At 43.1% G+C, this 19,832-nt stretch overlaps 1 protein-coding gene and 1 long non-coding RNA gene across 2 annotated transcripts in view; one reads left to right on the forward strand and one right to left on the reverse strand.

Moving 5' to 3' along the window:
• The window catches only part of MTHFD1L (methylenetetrahydrofolate dehydrogenase (NADP+ dependent) 1 like), a 219,307-nt gene extending 201,659 nt beyond the window's left edge, over window positions 1-17,648 (reverse strand). The window contains exons 1-7 of the mRNA XM_075862846.1: window positions 17,400-17,648; window positions 5,712-5,796; window positions 4,564-4,614; window positions 3,562-3,615; window positions 2,128-2,246; window positions 1,783-1,883; window positions 265-404 (exon numbers count right to left, since the gene is read on the reverse strand). Coding sequence (XP_075718961.1) covers window positions 265-404; window positions 1,783-1,883; window positions 2,128-2,246; window positions 3,562-3,615; window positions 4,564-4,614; window positions 5,712-5,796; window positions 17,400-17,641 — 792 coding nt within the window. The 5' untranslated portion in view covers window positions 17,642-17,648. The remainder of the gene's footprint in view (window positions 1-264; window positions 405-1,782; window positions 1,884-2,127; window positions 2,247-3,561; window positions 3,616-4,563; window positions 4,615-5,711; window positions 5,797-17,399) is intronic.
• A 107-nt stretch (window positions 17,649-17,755) lies between these two features.
• LOC142759992 (uncharacterized) overlaps window positions 17,756-19,832 on the forward strand; it is a 36,226-nt gene continuing 34,149 nt past the window's right edge. The window contains exon 1 of the long non-coding RNA XR_012883226.1: window positions 17,756-17,849. This is a non-coding gene — a long non-coding RNA (uncharacterized LOC142759992). The remainder of the gene's footprint in view (window positions 17,850-19,832) is intronic.

The raw sequence follows: 19,832 nt of genomic DNA on the forward strand, positions 1-19,832 counted from the left end.
CTTAGGAAATATGTCAATAATCTTTAATATATTCTACAGATTTCCCAAAAAGCAGCAGAGCAACAGGCAATATAAACTAAAAAGACCACATCAATAGATGTAAAGAGTAAGATAAAGAGGCTGATGTAAGTTTATGTATTCTACATAACATTTAAAATAACCCTAAACAAGACCAAAAGGTTTCAATGAGTTATATGTATAAAAGCAGACACTTGACGAATGGTAAATAAACAGAGCAGTGTGCCGCTGTTCTCCATGCTGTACCTTATTCTGCAGCTGTTGTGACTGCCAGGAGCTGACCAAGGACACTGCACCTTTTTTCTGGAGCAGACATTGCAGTGGAGCCTCCAGGGAACCATCTGCTCCAACAATTAACACATTTTTCCCCTCCAACGAGTTTTGAGCTACACAAATAAAACAGCAATTACAGCCGGGCATATCAAATCTATACAAACAGAACAAGCACATAGAATAAGGATGCTGAATAAAAAAAAATAAGGGACATCACATTAACGTCATACACAAAACAGTCTCGTGTAAATAACTCTTAATCATTGTATAACACAATTGTTATGAAACCTTCTAACATATCCTACTTTCACACAGCTTTAGTTTGTTACAATGTAACAGAGCCATCAGCCTGGTATCAAGAACAGGACAGAGAGACTTGTGATGTTGTATTTCGCTTGCTGAGGAATGTGTAAAGTGATACCTTGTAACAAGCTGCAGCTGTGTGAAAGCAGGACAAGGTCAAGACGAGTTATTAGCCTCAGGGTGCATTCACACATTGCAGTCATAGGGAGTTTTTTCGCGGACATTTTTGGAATATTGAGAGGTTTGACACAATTTTACTAAAATGGTGCAGAATAAAAATAAAAATTTAATATAAGGGATATGACCACAATGTGTAAATACACAATGTATTAATTCATTAACAGCAAGCGGAGAACATGAAAATGGGAAGAAACAAACACAAGGTATACAGGAAAGTTGTACAACTTTATTACACAATGATTTATCCTCTCAGGTATGACGCCACATTTATATGCTCTATAAAATAGCAATTTCTGTTGTTCCTTCCACAAATATTTCAATATACGGACAATGGGGCATTAACATTCCCCTTGTCGATACGTTGTGTCGCTTTAGTCTGAACTGGTCAGCACTTTGATACATACCATTCCTTTTTGCCTCATTGCATAGCTTTTAATTTTAAGATTACACAGCTTTCTAAAATGGCAGATAACATTTTTATATCATTTACCTTAAAGGGGTTGTCCGGGAGTTTTAACATTTTGCATGAAGGCAGGGGAGGGTAAAAAAATAAATAAAAATTAACAGGTACACACCGTTTCATACAAACCCCCCCCCCCCCCACTTCAGCACTGACACCCAGTTTGCAGTCGCTCTGGTCCCAGAAGAGTCGGCTGCAGTCACGTGCCGTTCATCGGTTATGTGTAGCTACAGCCAATTGCTGGCCTCAGCAGCCACGCGCCATTATGGCAGCATCACTGGGACCAGAGAAATGTCGACGCTGGGGCATGTGAACTTATTAAATAGTATTTTCTTTTATACCCTACCCTCTTGCAAAATTTTAAACCTGCTGGATAAACCATTTAGTTTACACAAGTCTTGATACAGCTCTCTATTACATTAACCCTAGAAAAATTAAAAGGTAATTTGCGGTTTGTAGCGGCATCGGGTGGCTGTACCACTTTGCATCAGATAACATGAATTATCCTCTATGTAATTCAATCTATATGACTATCCAATAGACCTTACCTTTTTGTTCTATCAGCTCAAGAATGCCTGTGGCAGTGGGAGAAACGAAGCCATCTTCAGCATTGCTACGAACCAGCTTCCCCAAATTGAGATCAGTGACACTAGACAAAAAAAAAAGAAAACACTCTTCATTCATATTAAAAATTACATTATATTCTGCATTACACAATGAATGGTTACAAGTTCCAATTTCATAAGCACGTACTTCCAATATGCCATCGCCTTCCTTAAAACACAAGGTGTTAGGGCATAGAAGACAACCAATATCCCCCAACTGCATTGGTCTAGGAATTTAATCACAGCTAGACGCTTAATCATACAGACAGAATACATGGCGTGCGTTACCCATCCACATCTTTGTCCGGCTGCACTGCATTAAGCACTTTGATGCTGGGTTCAACCAAATGTAGGACCAGCCCATGAACTTTTGGGTCTTCATTAAGTTTCAGGATTTCATCAATAATCTAGATGTAAATAGAAAATAAACTGAATCAACATTTAACGTAAAAAACCTTTGACATAATATGGTGTTTTTTTTTTATACAGTGTAGGGTCATGATTGGGCAACCATTACTAAAAGGTAACTGTTTCCAATACATACTTTTAGGAATCTCTCCCATTAAAAAGGAGGAACTCAATAGTGTTCTATAGACCGAATCCAGGCTACCGAGAACACTCGATGCTCTATTTAGGAAACGTTTATGCGAGCTGCTTTTAGCCACAGTTTGATGTATTTTTGTTTTTTGAAATTCGTCAAATATTTAACTGTAATTGTGACAAAAAAAAAATCAAAATCAGCAAATGTTGCGCTTAAATTGGCATGGCCCTGTTCACACTGCCGTCAGGAGTTTCATTTTAAAGGACATTGATGGCCTATATTAAGACATTAACGTTTGATCGGGGGAAGAAGGGGGCAACCTTCAGTAGCTCTGCCGGTCAGCACTATGTAGGGGTCGAATCACTTCTGCGAGTACCAAGTCCCTAAATATGACCTATACAAATCCAACACTGATGTCTACTAATGTTATAGCCCAGAAGAACCCCTTTAGACCAGGATCACACAGGTGTTGGATGCAGTTTCCGGCTCAGTTTTTTTTTTAGCCAAACACAGGAGTAGATACAAAAGAAAGGAGATGCATCAGACTTTTCTTTATACATTTCCTTCCTATTAAATCCACTCCTGGTTTCAGCTAAAAAAACAAACCAAAAAAAAAAAATGGTGTGTGTAATCCTGGCCTTAACGAAAGATAAACAGACAGACCCATTACAGGTAAAGGAGTCCGATTTGTCATGGATCCGGTTATGTTCTGTAACATACAGCAGAATGGTGGCAGGACTGCTCCATGTGTTATATATTTATAAAATTATGGGACAATCGAAAAAGCTTTATTTTTCTTATTATTTTCTAACACTATTGGGTCTTAAATGGTAAAACTAATTTAGTCTCATTTTCAATGTAAAACTTTAATCAGAGCAGAAGACATACAGGAGACGGTGTTGCCCTTTTAAGACAAAAGTTAGTCACACCTTGTCATGTGTAGTGAATGAACATGCTGCATCACTAGGAGTCTCAGAAAATACGGAAGTATAAAGCAAGCAGAGCTCAGACAATGAGACAAGCACATGTTAAAAATATTGACGTAGCGAAAAAAAAAGCAAACTAGCAAGACCAAGTATTCTACACAGCAAAAGTCATGCTGGTTTCGTTTCATCAACATGGATTATATTATTTGGCTCCACACGTGTAACCACAAAGAAAATAAAAATTATTTCACCGACCTCTTCCTCACTGCTCTCTTTTGGTAGACGTATGTGAAGGATATCCACGCCAAGCTGTAAAAATTAAAAGAAGCGCCAGCAGTTGTAGTAATGGATGTGTGTTGGATATTTTTTACTATATATTTTAGTTAGATGGACTACAAATAACTGCAGTCTTAATATGAAATAGGTTAAAGTAAATTTTCATTAAGGCCCCATGAACACGACCGTGCCCGCAATCACGGCCACTGACAGCCGCATTTTCGGGCCGTGCTCCCATACAAAGTATAGGAGCACGGCCCGCAAAATGGAAAAGAACGGACATGTTCCATAATTCCCGGAACATTTCCACGGCACGGACACCCTTCCGTAGTGCTACGGAAAGGTGTCAGCGTTCAATGAAAGTGAATGGCTCCGTTTTTGCAGACCGCAATTGCGGTCCGCAAAAACTGAGGTTTTTTACGGTCGTGTGTATGGGGCCTAACATCCTGTGGTCAGCAAATCCAGATAGTCCATTGTTCAAACAACGGTGCCACCTGGATTAAAAGATAAATTACCTGATAAGTGTTTGCAGGTTTTCTCTAGTGTATACTAGCAATAGTGTAGGCCCTGGCCCCACGGGGCTAATACTAGTACTATATGCCTTATAGGTCATCACACAACTCGGACGTAAAATACGGCTATTTTTTCACATTCGAGTCTCACCCGTGTGGGACCCGTTTTCACGGATCCCCATTAACTATGGAGGGATCCATGAAAACAGTAGAAAATAGGACGTTCTATTTTTCAACGGACCCTCCACAGTCCATTGAAACCATGGCCGTGCGAATGGCACTATGGAAATACAGGCATCCGTGTGATGGCCGTCGTTTTAACAGGCTTCACAGACGTATTCAACGCAGGTAGGCCACAGCATACCAACACATTTTTCAATGCCGTGATGTTAGCGAATATGAACAACCCCACAACAACAAAAGAGAGAAAAAAAAAAAAAAAAAAACACACACACCACACACAACTCACCTCCTGTGCAAAGTGTTTAGTGGTCTGCAATATTAAATCATCTGTGTTTGCCTGTAAATTAAATAAAAAACGCAAACTTGAATTATCTTACATTCGAAATATGTTCACACATTGTGGTCTTTATCAGGAATTAGGAGTGGACTCAAATGGCTTAATCAGAACAGAATCTATAGAAATTTAGGCAGCAACGCATGTCCCGGCAACTTGTTGGTTTAACTATAAAAAAAATAAAATATTAAATTGCGCCACAAACCCACCTAAAGTAGTCTAAATTACCTAGAATGCAAATCACTCAGTAAAAAGTCTAAGGGTATGTGCACACACACTAATTACGTCCGTAATTGACGGACGTATTTCGGCCGCAAGTACCGGACCGAACACAGTGCAGGGAGCCGGGCTCCTAGCATCATAGTTCTATACGATGCTAGGAGTCCCTGCCTCTCTGCAGGACAACTGTCCCGTACTGTAATCATGTTTTCAGTACGGGACAGTAGTTCCACGGAGAGGCAGGGACTCCTAGCATCGTACATAAATATGATGCTAGGAGCCCGGCTCCCTGCACTGTGTTCGGTCCGGTACTTGCGGCCGAAATACGTCCGTCAATTACGGACGTAATTAGTGTGTGTGCACATACCCTTAGTGTACATGGCCTGGCTCCCGTGGAAGAACTGCATATGGGCCTCTTGCTCTCCAAAAGCTCAATGTAGAGCGCCTCACCTGGTTTTCGTCTGTCACCGTTGTGACAGGCTCGGTTCTTGATGAAATCAATAGCGCAGTCGACTGTGTTATTGGTTACTGCGTTATTGGTTCCATCAAAATGACAGAACCCTTACAACGGTGACAGACGGAAACCATTAGCTAGGTTTCCCTCACCATGGAGTTCAATGGTGAGGGAAACGGAAGTTTCCGTTTGCCTTTCTGCAGAGGAGTGAACCCGACGGAAACCTCCGACAGTACCCCTCAGCAGAAAGCGACGGTGATGTGAACACAGCCTTAGTTTAGTTCGGACAGCACTGATCTATTCCCGGACTATCACCTCTGATTACAAGATCAGCACAAGACTTTGTTTAGTTAAATCACAACATCATGATGTTCACTAAGGGAAAGCCATCTGTAAAGCTGCGTATCAAATCATACGCTCTACTTACTTGAATTATAGCCAGAACAGGCTTGAATGCACCATTTTCTTTTTGCAAGATTCTGAATGTGTCTTTTGATCGTTGAATTATGTTGCTGTAGAGAAAGAAGCAGAAAATGAAGAATATCTGCAATAGAATAGATGGAGGTAATAAAGAGGTTCTGTGATAGAAGCTACATAACGCTGCTGGGTGACAGCTTTAATTTAGGGCCTCTGCTAAATGTTGTAATGAAGACGAGTCAGCGGGCATTACTTCACATGCCAAGTGGCCACGAAACGATCATTTAAAGTACAATGCTAGCAAATGGGGCCTCTGAGTCACGTGGCAATAAATATGTGATATTTTTTTGGGGAATGATGCACATTTTCATCGCAAATCTCCGGCTACAACAGAATGTGAAGTTCCAGTAGGAGTTCTGCTTCCTGCAAATTAAGTTTCATTGTGGTTCCTTCAAGTACGGGCACCACGGCCCCTTTAAAATAGCTAAAATCGGTGGGGGTGCGGTAGTCAGTACCCTTCCAATCAGACATTGATGGCCTATCCGGAGGGTAAGCCATCAGTTTCTTATGGCTAGATAACCCCTTAAACTATTAGTAACACTATTTTTTCCCCATCAAAACTATGGACACCACTACAGAAATTGAAGGACCCAGTCAACGATAGTTGTCTCAGTCATACGACAGATCCGGCACTACGTTGTGGCTTCCTCCATCAACGAAAAGCCAAGCCAAAGATGTGTACAATTCTTCTAGAGGATGTTTTTTTGCTAGAATGAAATCAAGTTTCTGTACTTTACTTATTTCCCCATGGGCAAACGAATATATTTTTTCTTAGGATATTTAATTTTTTGCCAATTATCATTCAAGTGCTTATATATTTTTTTTCTGTCTATTGGCACCTCAGTTTGTTAGTTAGTATGAGAAAATACATTTTATTATGGTCATTTCTAAATAATTTATAAAATTGGTCTGTTTATATTAGAAGGGAAACCGTAAAGATTATACATATGGTCACGGTTAATTGGATTTTACTTTAACCTCCAGCACAGCATTGATTAGAAACATGGAAGCAGAAAATAAAAAAAAAAGTCTCCTCTCCTTTACCTTTTCCAGTTAGTAATATAGGACATCAAAATGATGCAAAAAAGAAAAAATAGTTATACAAGTTTAATTAGCCTGCAAAATCATAGTAAGCCATTCAAATTAGGTGGGAAAAACTCTGTTGTGTAGGTTAACGAAATGTCCAATTGCTAATAGCAATAATAATTTTTTTCCTAACGCCTCCACAAGGGCACTGATGGGAGGAATGACAGAAGACAATCAGGGTGGGACTGCCGCGGATAAGAACTTGCGGCCAAAAGATAGGTCCTGGTTAGACACCACATTTAGCATGTAACATTTGAAGAATGTTAGAGGATTAGCCCATGTGGCTGCTCGACAAAGCACCCTCAGCCCGGGAGGTGGCCACTGCCCTGGTGAAATGAGCCGTCAAGCCTTCTGGAGGAATCTTGTCTTGAGGCGGATAGAAAGACGTAATAGATAGTTTTATCCAAGGAGCAATAATGGTTTTACTTGCCGAGCAACTTTTGTTTTTGCCTTGATATTGAAGAAGGAGAGATTGTCCGATTTCCTGAAATCCTTAGCTCTCAAAAAAGGTAGGTGGGGACACATGTACTAGCATCAAGACTATAGAATTCCCACTCCTCCGTAGGAGGATTAGCACAGAAGAAAGGCAGAGATATCTCTTGCTGACAATGGAATTTTGAGATTAAAGTTTTTGGGAAAGAACAATCATATTGCAATGAAAAAAAATAAATAAAAATGTATCATAACTGTACAACTGGCCACATATAGGCAATTTCTGGAATAAAGGCAATAAGCCACTTTAAAACAGCCAGGAATTTTTATTGCCTTTTTGGGGGGAATGTATCATGGAAGGAAGAATCAAAGGCTAAGGGGGGGGGGGGCTGTCAGTTGAAGAGACCAAGAGTGCCTTTTGGCACATTAGGCATGGCTTCAAATGGTGTGCAAGTGGACATCAGTTTATCCAAACCGAATATCCCCTCTCTTACAGTGAGGGGATTTAAGAGACGATGGACAATTATATATTTTATGGTACTCCCAACCTTTTCACCTCACTGTCCAATCACCAACATCACATTCGCCCAATAAGTTTCTGGGCAGCTCTAGAAACCGGAGCTCAGGACTAAGGATCTAAAACATGACTGGCACAATGAAAAAAGTATTCACATGCTGGGGGTCAGATCTAAGTCTAAGTCGGAGTGTGCATCCATTATTACCCTACCCTCAGGGAAGCAGAAACCTAACGATTGTGGGTCTTAAGGCCCTTTTACACAGGCCAATTATCAGGCAAACAAGCGTACATATGAACGCTCGCTCCCGAAATAAATAAAAAAAAAAACCGGGGACAACGCATCCCGCACGGGTGCACCTCGGACGAGAAAATATTAGTTTTTCACGTCGGAGGATGTTGACGCTTGTCTGAATGTAGCCTAAGTGCAAGATTGAGAGTGTGGCGATAGTTTAACCCCTTTTAGTTGCATCCATGTCACGTGTTGTGATGTGTACGCGACACCTATATTAAAAGAGGGTAAGATATGGAGCCCTGAAGAAGAAAGCTTGTAGCTTTCCCACTCTTGTAGGCGTCGTGCCAATAAAAGTAGTTTTGAATGCAAAGAACCTAAGATCTCAGATCTGTTCAAATGAAGGACCCATAAGGACAGATAAAACTAGATCAAGGGGGTTATCCCACCACAACAATTTATAACCTAGGATAAATATCACAGGATAGGTTATAAGTGTTTGATCGCTGGTGGTGCTACTGCGGGGACCCTCGCATATCAATAGAACAGCCCCCCCGTCCGAGTCCTCTGAATGAACAGTGGCGGTTGCGAATGTGTGGTGCCGCTTCATGCACACTTTATGTGACTGCTGGAGACCGTCGAATACAGCATCCGGTTATATCCGGTAGTCCCATAGAAAATGAATCGAGCGACAGCGCACATGCGCAATCAGCGCTCCTTTCATTTAGGAGACTCGGGACCCAGCAGCGTGACCCCCAGCGGTCAAACACTTATCACCTATCCTGTGGATAGGTGATAAATTGTTGTAGTGGGATAACCCCTTTAAAAAAAAAGGTCCCAACGAGGCACAGAAGAGCGGACTGAAGGGTGAAGTCTGGGTGAGTCATTAATGAAACATTTGATCAAGGTAAGTTCAGCTAATTGAAAGTCTAGAAAGGCACTCAAAGCTGCGATCTGTACTTTTAGAGTACTAGTCTTGAGGCCCCTGTCTGAACTGGCCTGTGAAAAATATCCAGGATCAAAGGGATTTGGGTTTTTCAAAGGTCCATTTGTTTGTAGGTCAGAAAAGCATTCCAATTTCGGAGATAGATTTTTGACATGATAGGCTTACGAATGTGAAGCAAGGTAGATATTACAGGTTCCGAATGGCTTCTTTTCTTTAAGATGGCACATTCAGCATCCATGCTGTCAAACAAAGTTAAGCTTCCCTCGGATGAAAATCTAGACACTGAATGAGCAGGTCCAGCACTGGAGGAAGACTGAAGTAATTCCTCTCTGAGAATTGGTCGAAAAAGTAGCGGTAGCAAGGGCCTCCTCAGACAAAAAAAAAAAAAGAAAAGTCAATCACTTTGGCCTTTTGTTCCTGAATCTTCATCGAAGTCCTTTGGATGAGAAGGAAAGGCATATAGGAGACTGTTCGGGAAAGTCTGTGATAGAGAATCCACCTGTAGGGGAATGATCTAGAAATCGACAAGGAGTAGAAATTGTGATACCTGGTGGGTTTTTCTCGTAGTAAACAGGTCCAGAACTGGAAGACCCCACTTCTTAAGAGGAGGGATTCCTCTGCCCAAAGAGAATACATGTCTGCAAAAACGCTGCACGTGCGGCTGGATCCAGGGCCGGTCCCTGACAGAGCGGGAACCGAAGTTAAGACCAGGGCTGCCTTAAATGAAATGATTTAGCGCTTGCTATGGCACAAAGCCCCTGCTTTCTGCACCAGTCCTCCCATCCTCAGCTAAGGAAGAGGGTAGGCTGAGGACACAATGATCCTGCTAGTAGCGGTATCAGCAAGAAAAGCTTCCACGCTTCCCTGTGGGACAGGAAACACCTGGACACGGTAAAGGGGAGGAGACCTTTATTTTCTGCTTCCATGTGGTCTCCTGTCTCTAGGAAGGAGGTGAAACCCTCGTGTCAGTGTCGTTGTGGAGGAGTTATCAAAATAAATAAGTGAAAGCACACTAGGGCAGATTTATTAAGATTGGTGTTTCATACTTAGTATAAAGAGCACTGCAGCAAAATGTGCGTAATTCATTAACAAGTGCATGCCTCTTAATAAATAAGCTGTCCGTGCACCAGAAAATAAAATCGACACCAGCTATGGAGCTAGAGTAGATTTCGGCTATAAATTTAGGCCAGGTTCTGGCGTAAACTACAATGAATTTGTTGGGTGTGAGTGGCACCGCCGCTCCCATTAAGCCAGTGTAAAAATGCAAATATTACAACAAAAAAATTCTGCAAAAACTGGCGTACAGTGCTTGATGAATTCTCCCCCACAATTCTGACAGCGTTTCACAATTTTTTTAGGGTCGTTTTTTGTGGGAGGTTTTGCTGCAATGGGTGGTAGACGCAGCAAAACCTTGGCGTTTTTGCCGCAAATAACACACCCTTACACTCTGCTCACCAAACACCAAAAGTTAATTGCCAAATGTAAATCAACGGATTGTAATTATAAAAGTGATTAGTTCAAATGGGGTTGTCTTCTGCTGAAACTTTGAGGACCGTTATGGTGTCAGAACCTGGGCCCATTTATAATCTGGTAGGTCAATCTAACCCATATCAGTTCTGATTGCACTATTTAAGCGGTTAAACGGTACCAAGAAGAGCTTTTTGTAATCTCTGCAGTGAGAAAATATAGCTGTATGTGACAAATTTCACAGTGTAATAACCCTGCAGATTTTCCATCCGGAAATCACAGAAAACATTTGTGGGAAATGGACCTGCAGTGCAGACTCTCACTCTGCAGCATGTCAATTTCTCCTGTTAAAATGCTGCGAAAATACTTGTACGGAAATTATGCAGTGTGTGGACGTAGCGCTTACATTTTTTTTTTTCTTAATGAATTACTCACCGCAGACAAATATAGATTTGTTCCTTTTTTTCTTTAAAGGCTATGAAAACCTTTGATGGCTTCTTTTTTTATGTAATGTAAGTGTTTTGGCATATGAAAACTTTTTTTTAATATAGTTTTATTAAAAATGCATGCAGCAACTGTACATAAAAGCTGCAAAATGTCTCTGTAAGCCGAATCATTCAGTCAGATGGACTGACGGCTCGGCTGACAGCGGCTCCTGTGCACATCTAACACACAATATAACAAATACTGATCAATAGAAAATTAGATTTGATCAGCATGAGGCCTTGTTCAAGTGTGCAGAAAATACTATTTCCATTCTCCCATTCACTTCAGTGGGAGAAAAACCTGTGAGTAGCCACTAAATGCATGTTGACGACCCAGTGAGCAAGAAGAAATGAAGGGGAAACAGCGCTCGTACGATCGATCGATGCGGCCCCTTCAAAACAGCTGATCGGCGGGGGTCCCGAAAGTCGACCCATCAGCTATTCATGGTCCATCCTAGTAAATATTTTGTTCCACTAGGAGGAATGCCACCATCAAATAACCAGTAATCCTTAGATTATGGTACTGGTATTTTTGGTTTATGGTACTAGTTAGAGGAATGCCTCCATTTTCTTTTCAGTACCTCATGAAATTCTTCAGAAGGGATCAATATGAAATTGCCCCGAACGATCTCTCTTTATTTACCCTATTAGTATGAGGAGATTTATATGGTCTATTGCTGGCAGTCCATGGGAACTTTTTAAACTAACAATAGGTCTGTTTTGTATGTGGTAGATGCATTAAATACATATTTCTTCATATCAATAAAGATTTTTTGTTTTATAAAATTGTTACCACAGTTAGTGGGAGCGAAAAACTCTGACTTGTGTGTCTACACAATCCTGTGGACTATGGAATTTACAAAATCTCAGTTCGCAGACGGACGCTCCGCACTAAAGGAGCTGTGCACGGCCGTACAGTCTTCTTGCCAGAGTGCAAGAGCCAAATAGAGAACATGTGACAGCACCATCCCCCCTCCACACATGGTCTACCACTGAACTGGATTTAACTATACTATGATTGGGTCTTATGATCAACCATATAACAGCCATTTTACAGTAATTCCGAATTTAGCCTGTTAGTACAAACCAACATTGTGCTGTATTTTTACACAAAAAAATAAAATAAAATGCAGCAAAACTGGCTGAATCACCTGCTGTTGTGTGGGTGCTTAATGGGTAACCACGATCATAGTACTCCATATAAAAACGGTGATTGCAGTTGGTTTGTTTGGTCGCATTTTTCAACTTGACCTAAAGAGGCTCTGTCACCAGATTATAAATGCCCTACATAATCTGATCGGTGCTGTAATGTAGATAGCAAAAGTGTTTTTTATTTTGAAAAACGATCATTTTTTAAGCAAGTTATAAGCAATTTTAGATTTATGCTAATTTGTTTCTTAATAGACAACCGGGCATTGTAAAGAGAAGTGTATGACACTGACCAGTGACCAATCAGCGTCATACACTTCTCTCCATTCATGTCCATTTGTAATCAGCACAGCGTCACATACTCCCACAGTAACGTTACAGAAGTGTCTGGAGAGTGAAAAGACATTGCCTCCAGCCAGGACGTGACGTCTATTCACACTCCCGACACTTCGGTAAAGATTTTGTGGGACTTACTCATACAGCACAGTGAGATCACTCTGTGCTTTCATTCATAGTGTGATCTCGCGAGATCACGCTTGCTGTGATCTCGCGAGATCACGCTTGCTGTGATTAAGTCCCACACAAACCTTACCAAAGTGTCGGGAGTGTGAACAGACATCACGTCCTGGCTTGAAGCAATGTCTATTCACTCTCAAGACACTTCAGTAAAGTTAATGTGGGTGTATGTGACAACACAGCGTGATCTCACGAGATCATGCTGTGCTGAGTACAAATGGAAATGAATGGAGAGAAGTGTATGACGTTGATTGGAGATAGAGCCTCTTTGAAAAAAAACAAAAAACACACAAGCTACAGCGAAGGTGTTTTCCAGAGAGAAAAATGGTGGCCTATCGTCAAGATAGGCTACCGATATCTTATCAGTGGGGGTCGACTAGGTTTTGAATTAGAAGAGTGCCGCTTCTCCTTCATTCCCTTTACTGAACAATACATTCAAGTGAATGGGAGAAGGCTATAATACTGTGAACCGCCGCTACAAGTGTGTTGGCATTTCACAGTATTGGGCAGTGTGAGCAATGAAGGGGAAGCAGCACTCACATCAGCCTGCGGTCCCTTCAAAATAGCGAATTGGCTTAGGTGCCCAGAGTCAGACCGCCCCCCCCCCCACCCCCAACGATCAGATATTGATAGACTATCCTAAAGACAGGCCATCAGTTTTCTCTCTGGACAACCCCTTTAAATAAAAGTGCAGCAATCCCTAACAAAACGTGGGGTATTGAAACACGAAATTTTTTTTTTTTTTACAAATCAGGTAGTATTGGGTAATAGTATTGTGAGCAACCTCTTAAAAGGGGTTTTGCAATACAGTAATATTAATGGCAGATTCCTTAGGATAGGCCATTACTATCTGAACAGTGAGGGTCCGACTCCCTACCCAACTCACACCAATGAGATGAATGAGGAGTCCCCAACATTGCTTATCCAGGCACAGTGCCGTACATTTGGCCATGACTCTGACTATTACGACACCATTCAAGGAGATCATGTAAAATATGCATCTGTATTACAGATCCCTTTCCTTGAAGCGATGGTATTACATCAATGGAAATATTGAATCACATGGACATGTGCATTGCCCCATTGACCGACATTGGCTCAGTAAAAGGGCTCAGTACATGACCATATTTATGGCTCAGTTTTTTCAATAGAGCTGTAATAAGGCTAAATGCGGCCTCTACCGTGTCTCCCTATGCCTCTAATTTCATATGGGGGAATACAGATTTTTCTGTAAAATTTTTAGAGTAAGCCGACAGTAAAAATAAATTGTGCCCTGCACCATCGTACTCCGTATGCATGTATAGCAGTACACCGAGGCTCTGAACCCAGGTAGTGTGCATGAGAAATAACCACCATTTTCTCGGCAGGGAAAATGAAGCATAAGCACCATGTAGCCAAGGTTTTACCACGAGTTGGAGCGGTTTTGCCATGGGGTTCTCGTCTGCATGGCACACTACATGTACAGACACCCCAAGACAAGGCACCATTGACTGAAATAGGCCATCCATGTTATCCTGCTCCCCCACTTCAAATGAGTGCTGCTCCCCAAATATTGCACCCTCTAATGCGATACCATGATCGAGCTCTAGCCCTAGTATTCTAGTCGCAGCAAGCGTTTAAAGTCATGATGTATTGCATGTCCTTGGCAGGGAAAGGGTTAAAGGCCGTCAGTAGATCAGTACACACAAATACGCCGCAGAGCCAAGTAAGAATTTGTATAGGGATGCTGCCACAGTAAATTAAGCAGAGCACACTGACCCTGTTGGCTACTAAAATAACCTGGTGGGGAGCCAAAGCAAAGCAAGCAGTGATCTGGCAAGTTAATAGAGTATGTCCATTCACAAGCACTTCATGGTATTGTTTCTGCTACCCGAGTTCTATTATAGAAACTGTCAAATAATAGAACCTTTTGGGGTAGAGTCGTTTTTGACCGCGTGGTTCAAGACGCTCTACGTTTCTTACAGGCAAACCCCATTCATATAACATTTATCAGCTGTAAATACCTAAACACCGCACGGGCCAAAAATTTGCTGTAAAACCGCGTGCATTTCTTTAAACGCATTTCCAAAAACGACTAATATAAACACTGTTGTAGGGTACACACTACACTTCGTCCAAAGCTGGCGGTGTCGGCCCGCAAGTTGCTGCGAGTTGACAATATGGATCTCTTACGAGAAAAAAAATAGTTCTGCATGCTGCGCTAGATGTTTAATTAAAGGTGAAGGAATCTGCAGCAGAGCGTCAAACACAGATGTGTACAGAGCCTTAGGGCCCATTCACACAAACGTGTATAACATCCGTGTGCGGTGCATGGAAATTACGCGCAGCAAACAGACCCATTGATTTCAATGGGCCCGCTGACACATGCGGGAGTTTTCACACAGCGAGAGTCCGCTGTGTGAAACTCACTGCATGTCCTATATTAGTGCGTTTTCACACACCTACGCGCCCATTGAAGTCAATGGGAGCGTGAAAACCACGCACCGCACACGGATGCACATCCGTATGCGAAGCGTGATTTGCACATCAATTCGATTGAGAAAAAATAAATTAAAAAAGTGCTTTGAGAGTGCGTGAATAACGCATGCCACTCGCAACGCACACTGATGCATAACGCAACACACACGGACCAGATTCACATTCGTTTTTCACACGCGTTTATAGGATACGCTCGTGTGAATGTAGCATTAACCCCTTCCCGCCGCAGCCCTTTTTCATTTTTGTTTTTTCCTCCCCACCTTCCAAAAGCCATAACGTCTTTATTTTTCCGTCTATATAGTTCTATGAGGGCTTGATTTTTGCGGGACGAGTTGTAGTTTTTCGTAGCACCATTTATTTTGCCCTATAACGTACTAGGAAAAGGGCAAAAAATATTTGTGGGTTAAAAAATAAAAAAAACAGCAATTCCTCCATGTTTTTTTGCGCACCGTTTTTACGGAATTCCCTGTGCAATTAAAACAACATGTTAATTTTATTCTGTGGGTCAATACGAATACGGCGATACCAAATATATATAGCTTTTTCTATATTTTACTACTTTTACATGTAAAAACCGAAGTGTAAAAAAGAAAATTTATTTTGTGACGCCAAATTCCGAGAGCCACAACTTTTTATTTTTCCGTCGATTAAGTGGTATGAGGGCTTATTTTTTGCGGGATAAGCTGTAGTTTTTAATAATACCATTTTGGTGTACATGCAACGGTTTGATCACTTTTTATAGGAGATTAGGTGACCAAAAAAATAGAGATTCTGGCGTTTACAATTTTTTACTAGTCCCCCTAGGGGACTTCAACCAGCGATCGTTAGATCGCTTGCACGATATACTGCAATACTAATGTATTGCAGTATATCGTGATTCTGACAGGCAATAATTAAGCCCTGCCCCAGACAGCCATAGCAACCATCGCTTCCCCCCCCCCCCCCCGCGATTGCTTTGCGGGTTGGCGTGGTGAGCTGTCAGAGGGGGTCGCCCCCTCTAACGATTTAAATGCTGCGGTCGCTATTGACCGCAGCATTTAACGAGTTAAACAAGCGGTATCGCGCTCGAGCGCGATGCGCTCATTACTCTGAAGTGTCGGCTGTAACAAACAGCGGACACCGGCACCGTATGGAGCGGGTTCACTCTGTGAGCCCGCTTCATACTTCCCCTATCCGACTTTGGCGTATAGATACGTCAAATGTCGGGAAGGGGTTTTACTATCAGGGATAGTAAATAAACAGGATATGTCATAAATGTCAGGTAGATGCGTTAAGCCGAAGTGGCAGAAGCGCGCAGCGGAGCACTGCATCGTTTCATTTCTGATCAGCTCTGCAATAGAAAGTCTATGAGTCCACACACCGCTCACTTGGCTTTCCAAGGAAAGGATGCCCAATGATCAAAACGTCTGGCACGTCACTAGGACAAGTCAAAAGTTTTATAAAAAGTTAACGCAAATTCTAAAACCCTTTTACACGATTGGGTGAACGAATACGAATACAAAGGCTTGTTCCCGATCATTGCCAGGTGTAAACTAGGCAGCGATCAGCTGTTGAACGAGCCAACGTCTCGTTTGCCAGCCGATGGCATATTTTACGCGGCCCAAAAAAACTGTTGCTTGTTGGCAGCACATCTCCCAATGTAAATAGCTAACGTGCTACCAACAATATAAAAAAAACGCATGGGGACTATCATATTGACAATTGTTCGTCCCCATACATTCCTCCACGGAGTCAAATGAGCGCCGATCAACGTGCTTTATCTTCAAGATTTCTCCTGCAAACTTAAAACTGAAAAAAAAAAAAAAAAAAAAAAGAAACAAAAACACACAACTTACAAAATCGCCAGCGTCTTGTAAAATGTAAAAGTGTTTTACGTAGTATTTTTTAATTAGGGTCATCCCAACTTGCAGCATTTTTGCTGATCGCAGCATTTTTCTCTCCTTTTGTCACTTATGTGCCGTCGCATCAGCCGAAGGATATACGGAGCCAGAATACGGCCGTGTACATAAGGGATTAGTCTGTAGCAATGCAATTTGACACAGGTTCTTTAGCTGTAGAACATATAACGCTGGGACTTGTAGTGCACATCTCTGAATAAGTACCCACTTACACAAAAGTTGAACTACAGCTCCCAGAAGTCTGCGCGTTACTATCAAAAGGGCATCCCTACTTCCTATATAAAGTTGTCACAAACAGTTATCCCCCCTCCTTCCGTCATGTGGTAGCTCCCTGGTGTACACGCAGCATGATACAGTGCTTTAGGAGCCCACCCTCTGTGTGACTACACCCCCTCAGTATGCCAGCTCACACAAGTCCACGAGTCGTGCTGGTACCTGGCCAATGCCCCGTGTAGCTCCTGTTCGCTTCTCAACAATGAAGATGAGGACAAGGATAAACGTCCGGAACTGGCTGTCCACCTCGGGTATCCGTAGCTCAGGCTCTCTCTGTAACCTGCCAGGCTGTGGTAGACACGGCGGAGAAGCGGCCAGCGCATGATTACAAGCAGTGAATGAGAAGAGAGTACTGACCGGCACTTATGACTATGGGAGCACACGAGGTGACTCTGAAGGCGCATCCAAGCCCCTCCCACAGTAGGCGTGGCTTAGAAGGACGGGCTGTCTTAAAAGGGCAAAGCGATCCCACTGTCTGAATTACGCTGTAATTCTAGGGCCACAAAGTACAAGCAGCAGCAGCAGCAGCAGCAGCAGCAGCAGCAGCAGCAGCAGCAGCAGCGTGCATTTAGATGAGACTGCAGTTCGCGATGCGGTTTTTGCATTTTACAGGTAAAATGCGATTATTTTTAAATAAACCGCTGCAATTTTTTAAGTGTTTTTAGGGTAGGAATACACATAGCTGATACGTTGCAGATTTCATTGCGGAAAAAAAACGCTGTGTATTACAGTAGCTATGTGGATGCCATTTGATCAAATCTCATCCACATAGACGAAAAAATCCGCCGAGAAACCGTTCATAAATTGATCAGCGGTGCTGTATTTTAATCCGCATCATGTCAATTTATGCTGCAGAATCACTACATAATAATAAAGCTTATACTTACCCGCGGCAATAGTCATAGCGGCGCGATCTTCTGTTCTTGGTGTCGCCCGGCCTTCTGGGGTGACATTTCATCCCATGTGACTGCTGCAGCCAATCAAACGCTGAAGCTGTCACATAGACTACAACGTCATCCCAGGAGGCCGGGCTGGGCCCAGAACAGAGGGGCGCGTCCCCATTACAACGCCCGAGTGGGAAGTATAAACTTTTTTTCCTGTAGTACTTACACAGCGGACATGCCGTCCAAAAAACTGCCCTACAATTTGGTGCGGTTTTTCAGGCCTAATTCCCCACGGTTTCCAGGACAGATATGCTGTGTATTTTTACAAAGCATATCCGCCATGTATGTCCCTACCCTTACCGTGCGGACAAAAACTTCTCATTTAAATGCATGCCGTCTACGGTCCCCCCTATGCCCGGTGGCGCCGCTACAGCGGTAGCGATGCCACATTCAATAGTATCTGCGTCCTTAGGACACAGATACTATTGAATGCTATGGCAGAGCAGGCAGGTATCTCCCTGCTCTGTCATAGGCTACAGGCCACATTCGGTCTGCAGCCCATCAAGCGCAAGGTCAGTATCCCTGCGCAGGCCGGCGCGATGATGTCACTGGATCACGCCGGCCTACGCAAGGATCCCGTCGGCGTTAAGGAGCTGCTCCGTTCGTTGGGGGAACGGGGCCCAGGAGTGTATCATTTTTTGTTTGTTTTGGGGCGATATATTGTACTATATACAAGGGAGGTGGGAGCGCTATCTACAAGGGGGGGGGGCTCTAGCGCTATCTACAAGGGGGGGCTGTATAGCACTGTCTACAGGGGGGGCTATATAGCAATGTATACAGGGGGCTGTATAGCACTGTCTACAGGGGGGCTGTATAGCACTGTCTACAGGGGGGCTGTATAGCACTGTCTACAGGGGGGCTGTATAGCACTGTCTACAGGGGGGCTGTATAGCACTGTCTACAGGGGGGCTGTATAGCACTATCTACAGGGGGGCTGTATAGCACTGTCTACAGGGGGGGCTATATAGCAATGTATACAGGGGGCTGTATAGCACTGTCTACAGGGGGGCTGTATAGCACTGTCTACAGGGGGGCTGTATAGCACTGTCTACAGGGGGGCTGTATAGCACTGTCTACAGGGGGGCTGTATAGCACTGTCTACATGGGGGCTGTATAGCACTGTCTACAGGGGGGCTGTATAGCACTGTCTACAGGGGGGCTGTATAGCACTGTCTACAGGGGGGCTGTATAGCACTGTCTACAGGGGGGCTGTATAGCACTTTCTACAGGGGGGCTGTACAGCACTGTCTACAGGGGGGCTATATAGCACTGTCTACAGGTGGGTTATATAGAACTGTCTACAGGGATGGCTATATGGCACTGTCACCAGGGGGGGGTGTAATGTCTATGGCCGCGGATCGTCGTTCTGACTTACTCTCTGACGGCCATGGACAAATGAGTTCTCGGCGGTATCTCCCTCCTGAGAGACGCCGGCACTCACTTCCTGGTTCAGAAACTGTCTCCCGCAGGGCTCGCGCGCCCGCGCGTGCACGGCCTTGAAGGGCCAGTGAGCGTATAGTTGCAGAATATCTGCAATTAGCCCAGAATGCTGCTGGACTATAAAAGGGGCTCTGCCCTCTTGTCATTGCCTGAGCGTTGTTGTGTTATCTATAGTTTGTCTTTGCAAATCGTCTCTGTATAGCACTGTCTA

This window comes from Rhinoderma darwinii, chromosome 4 (genome assembly GCF_050947455.1).
Source record: "Rhinoderma darwinii isolate aRhiDar2 chromosome 4, aRhiDar2.hap1, whole genome shotgun sequence".
Taxonomy (NCBI): Eukaryota; Metazoa; Chordata; class Amphibia; order Anura; family Rhinodermatidae; genus Rhinoderma; species Rhinoderma darwinii.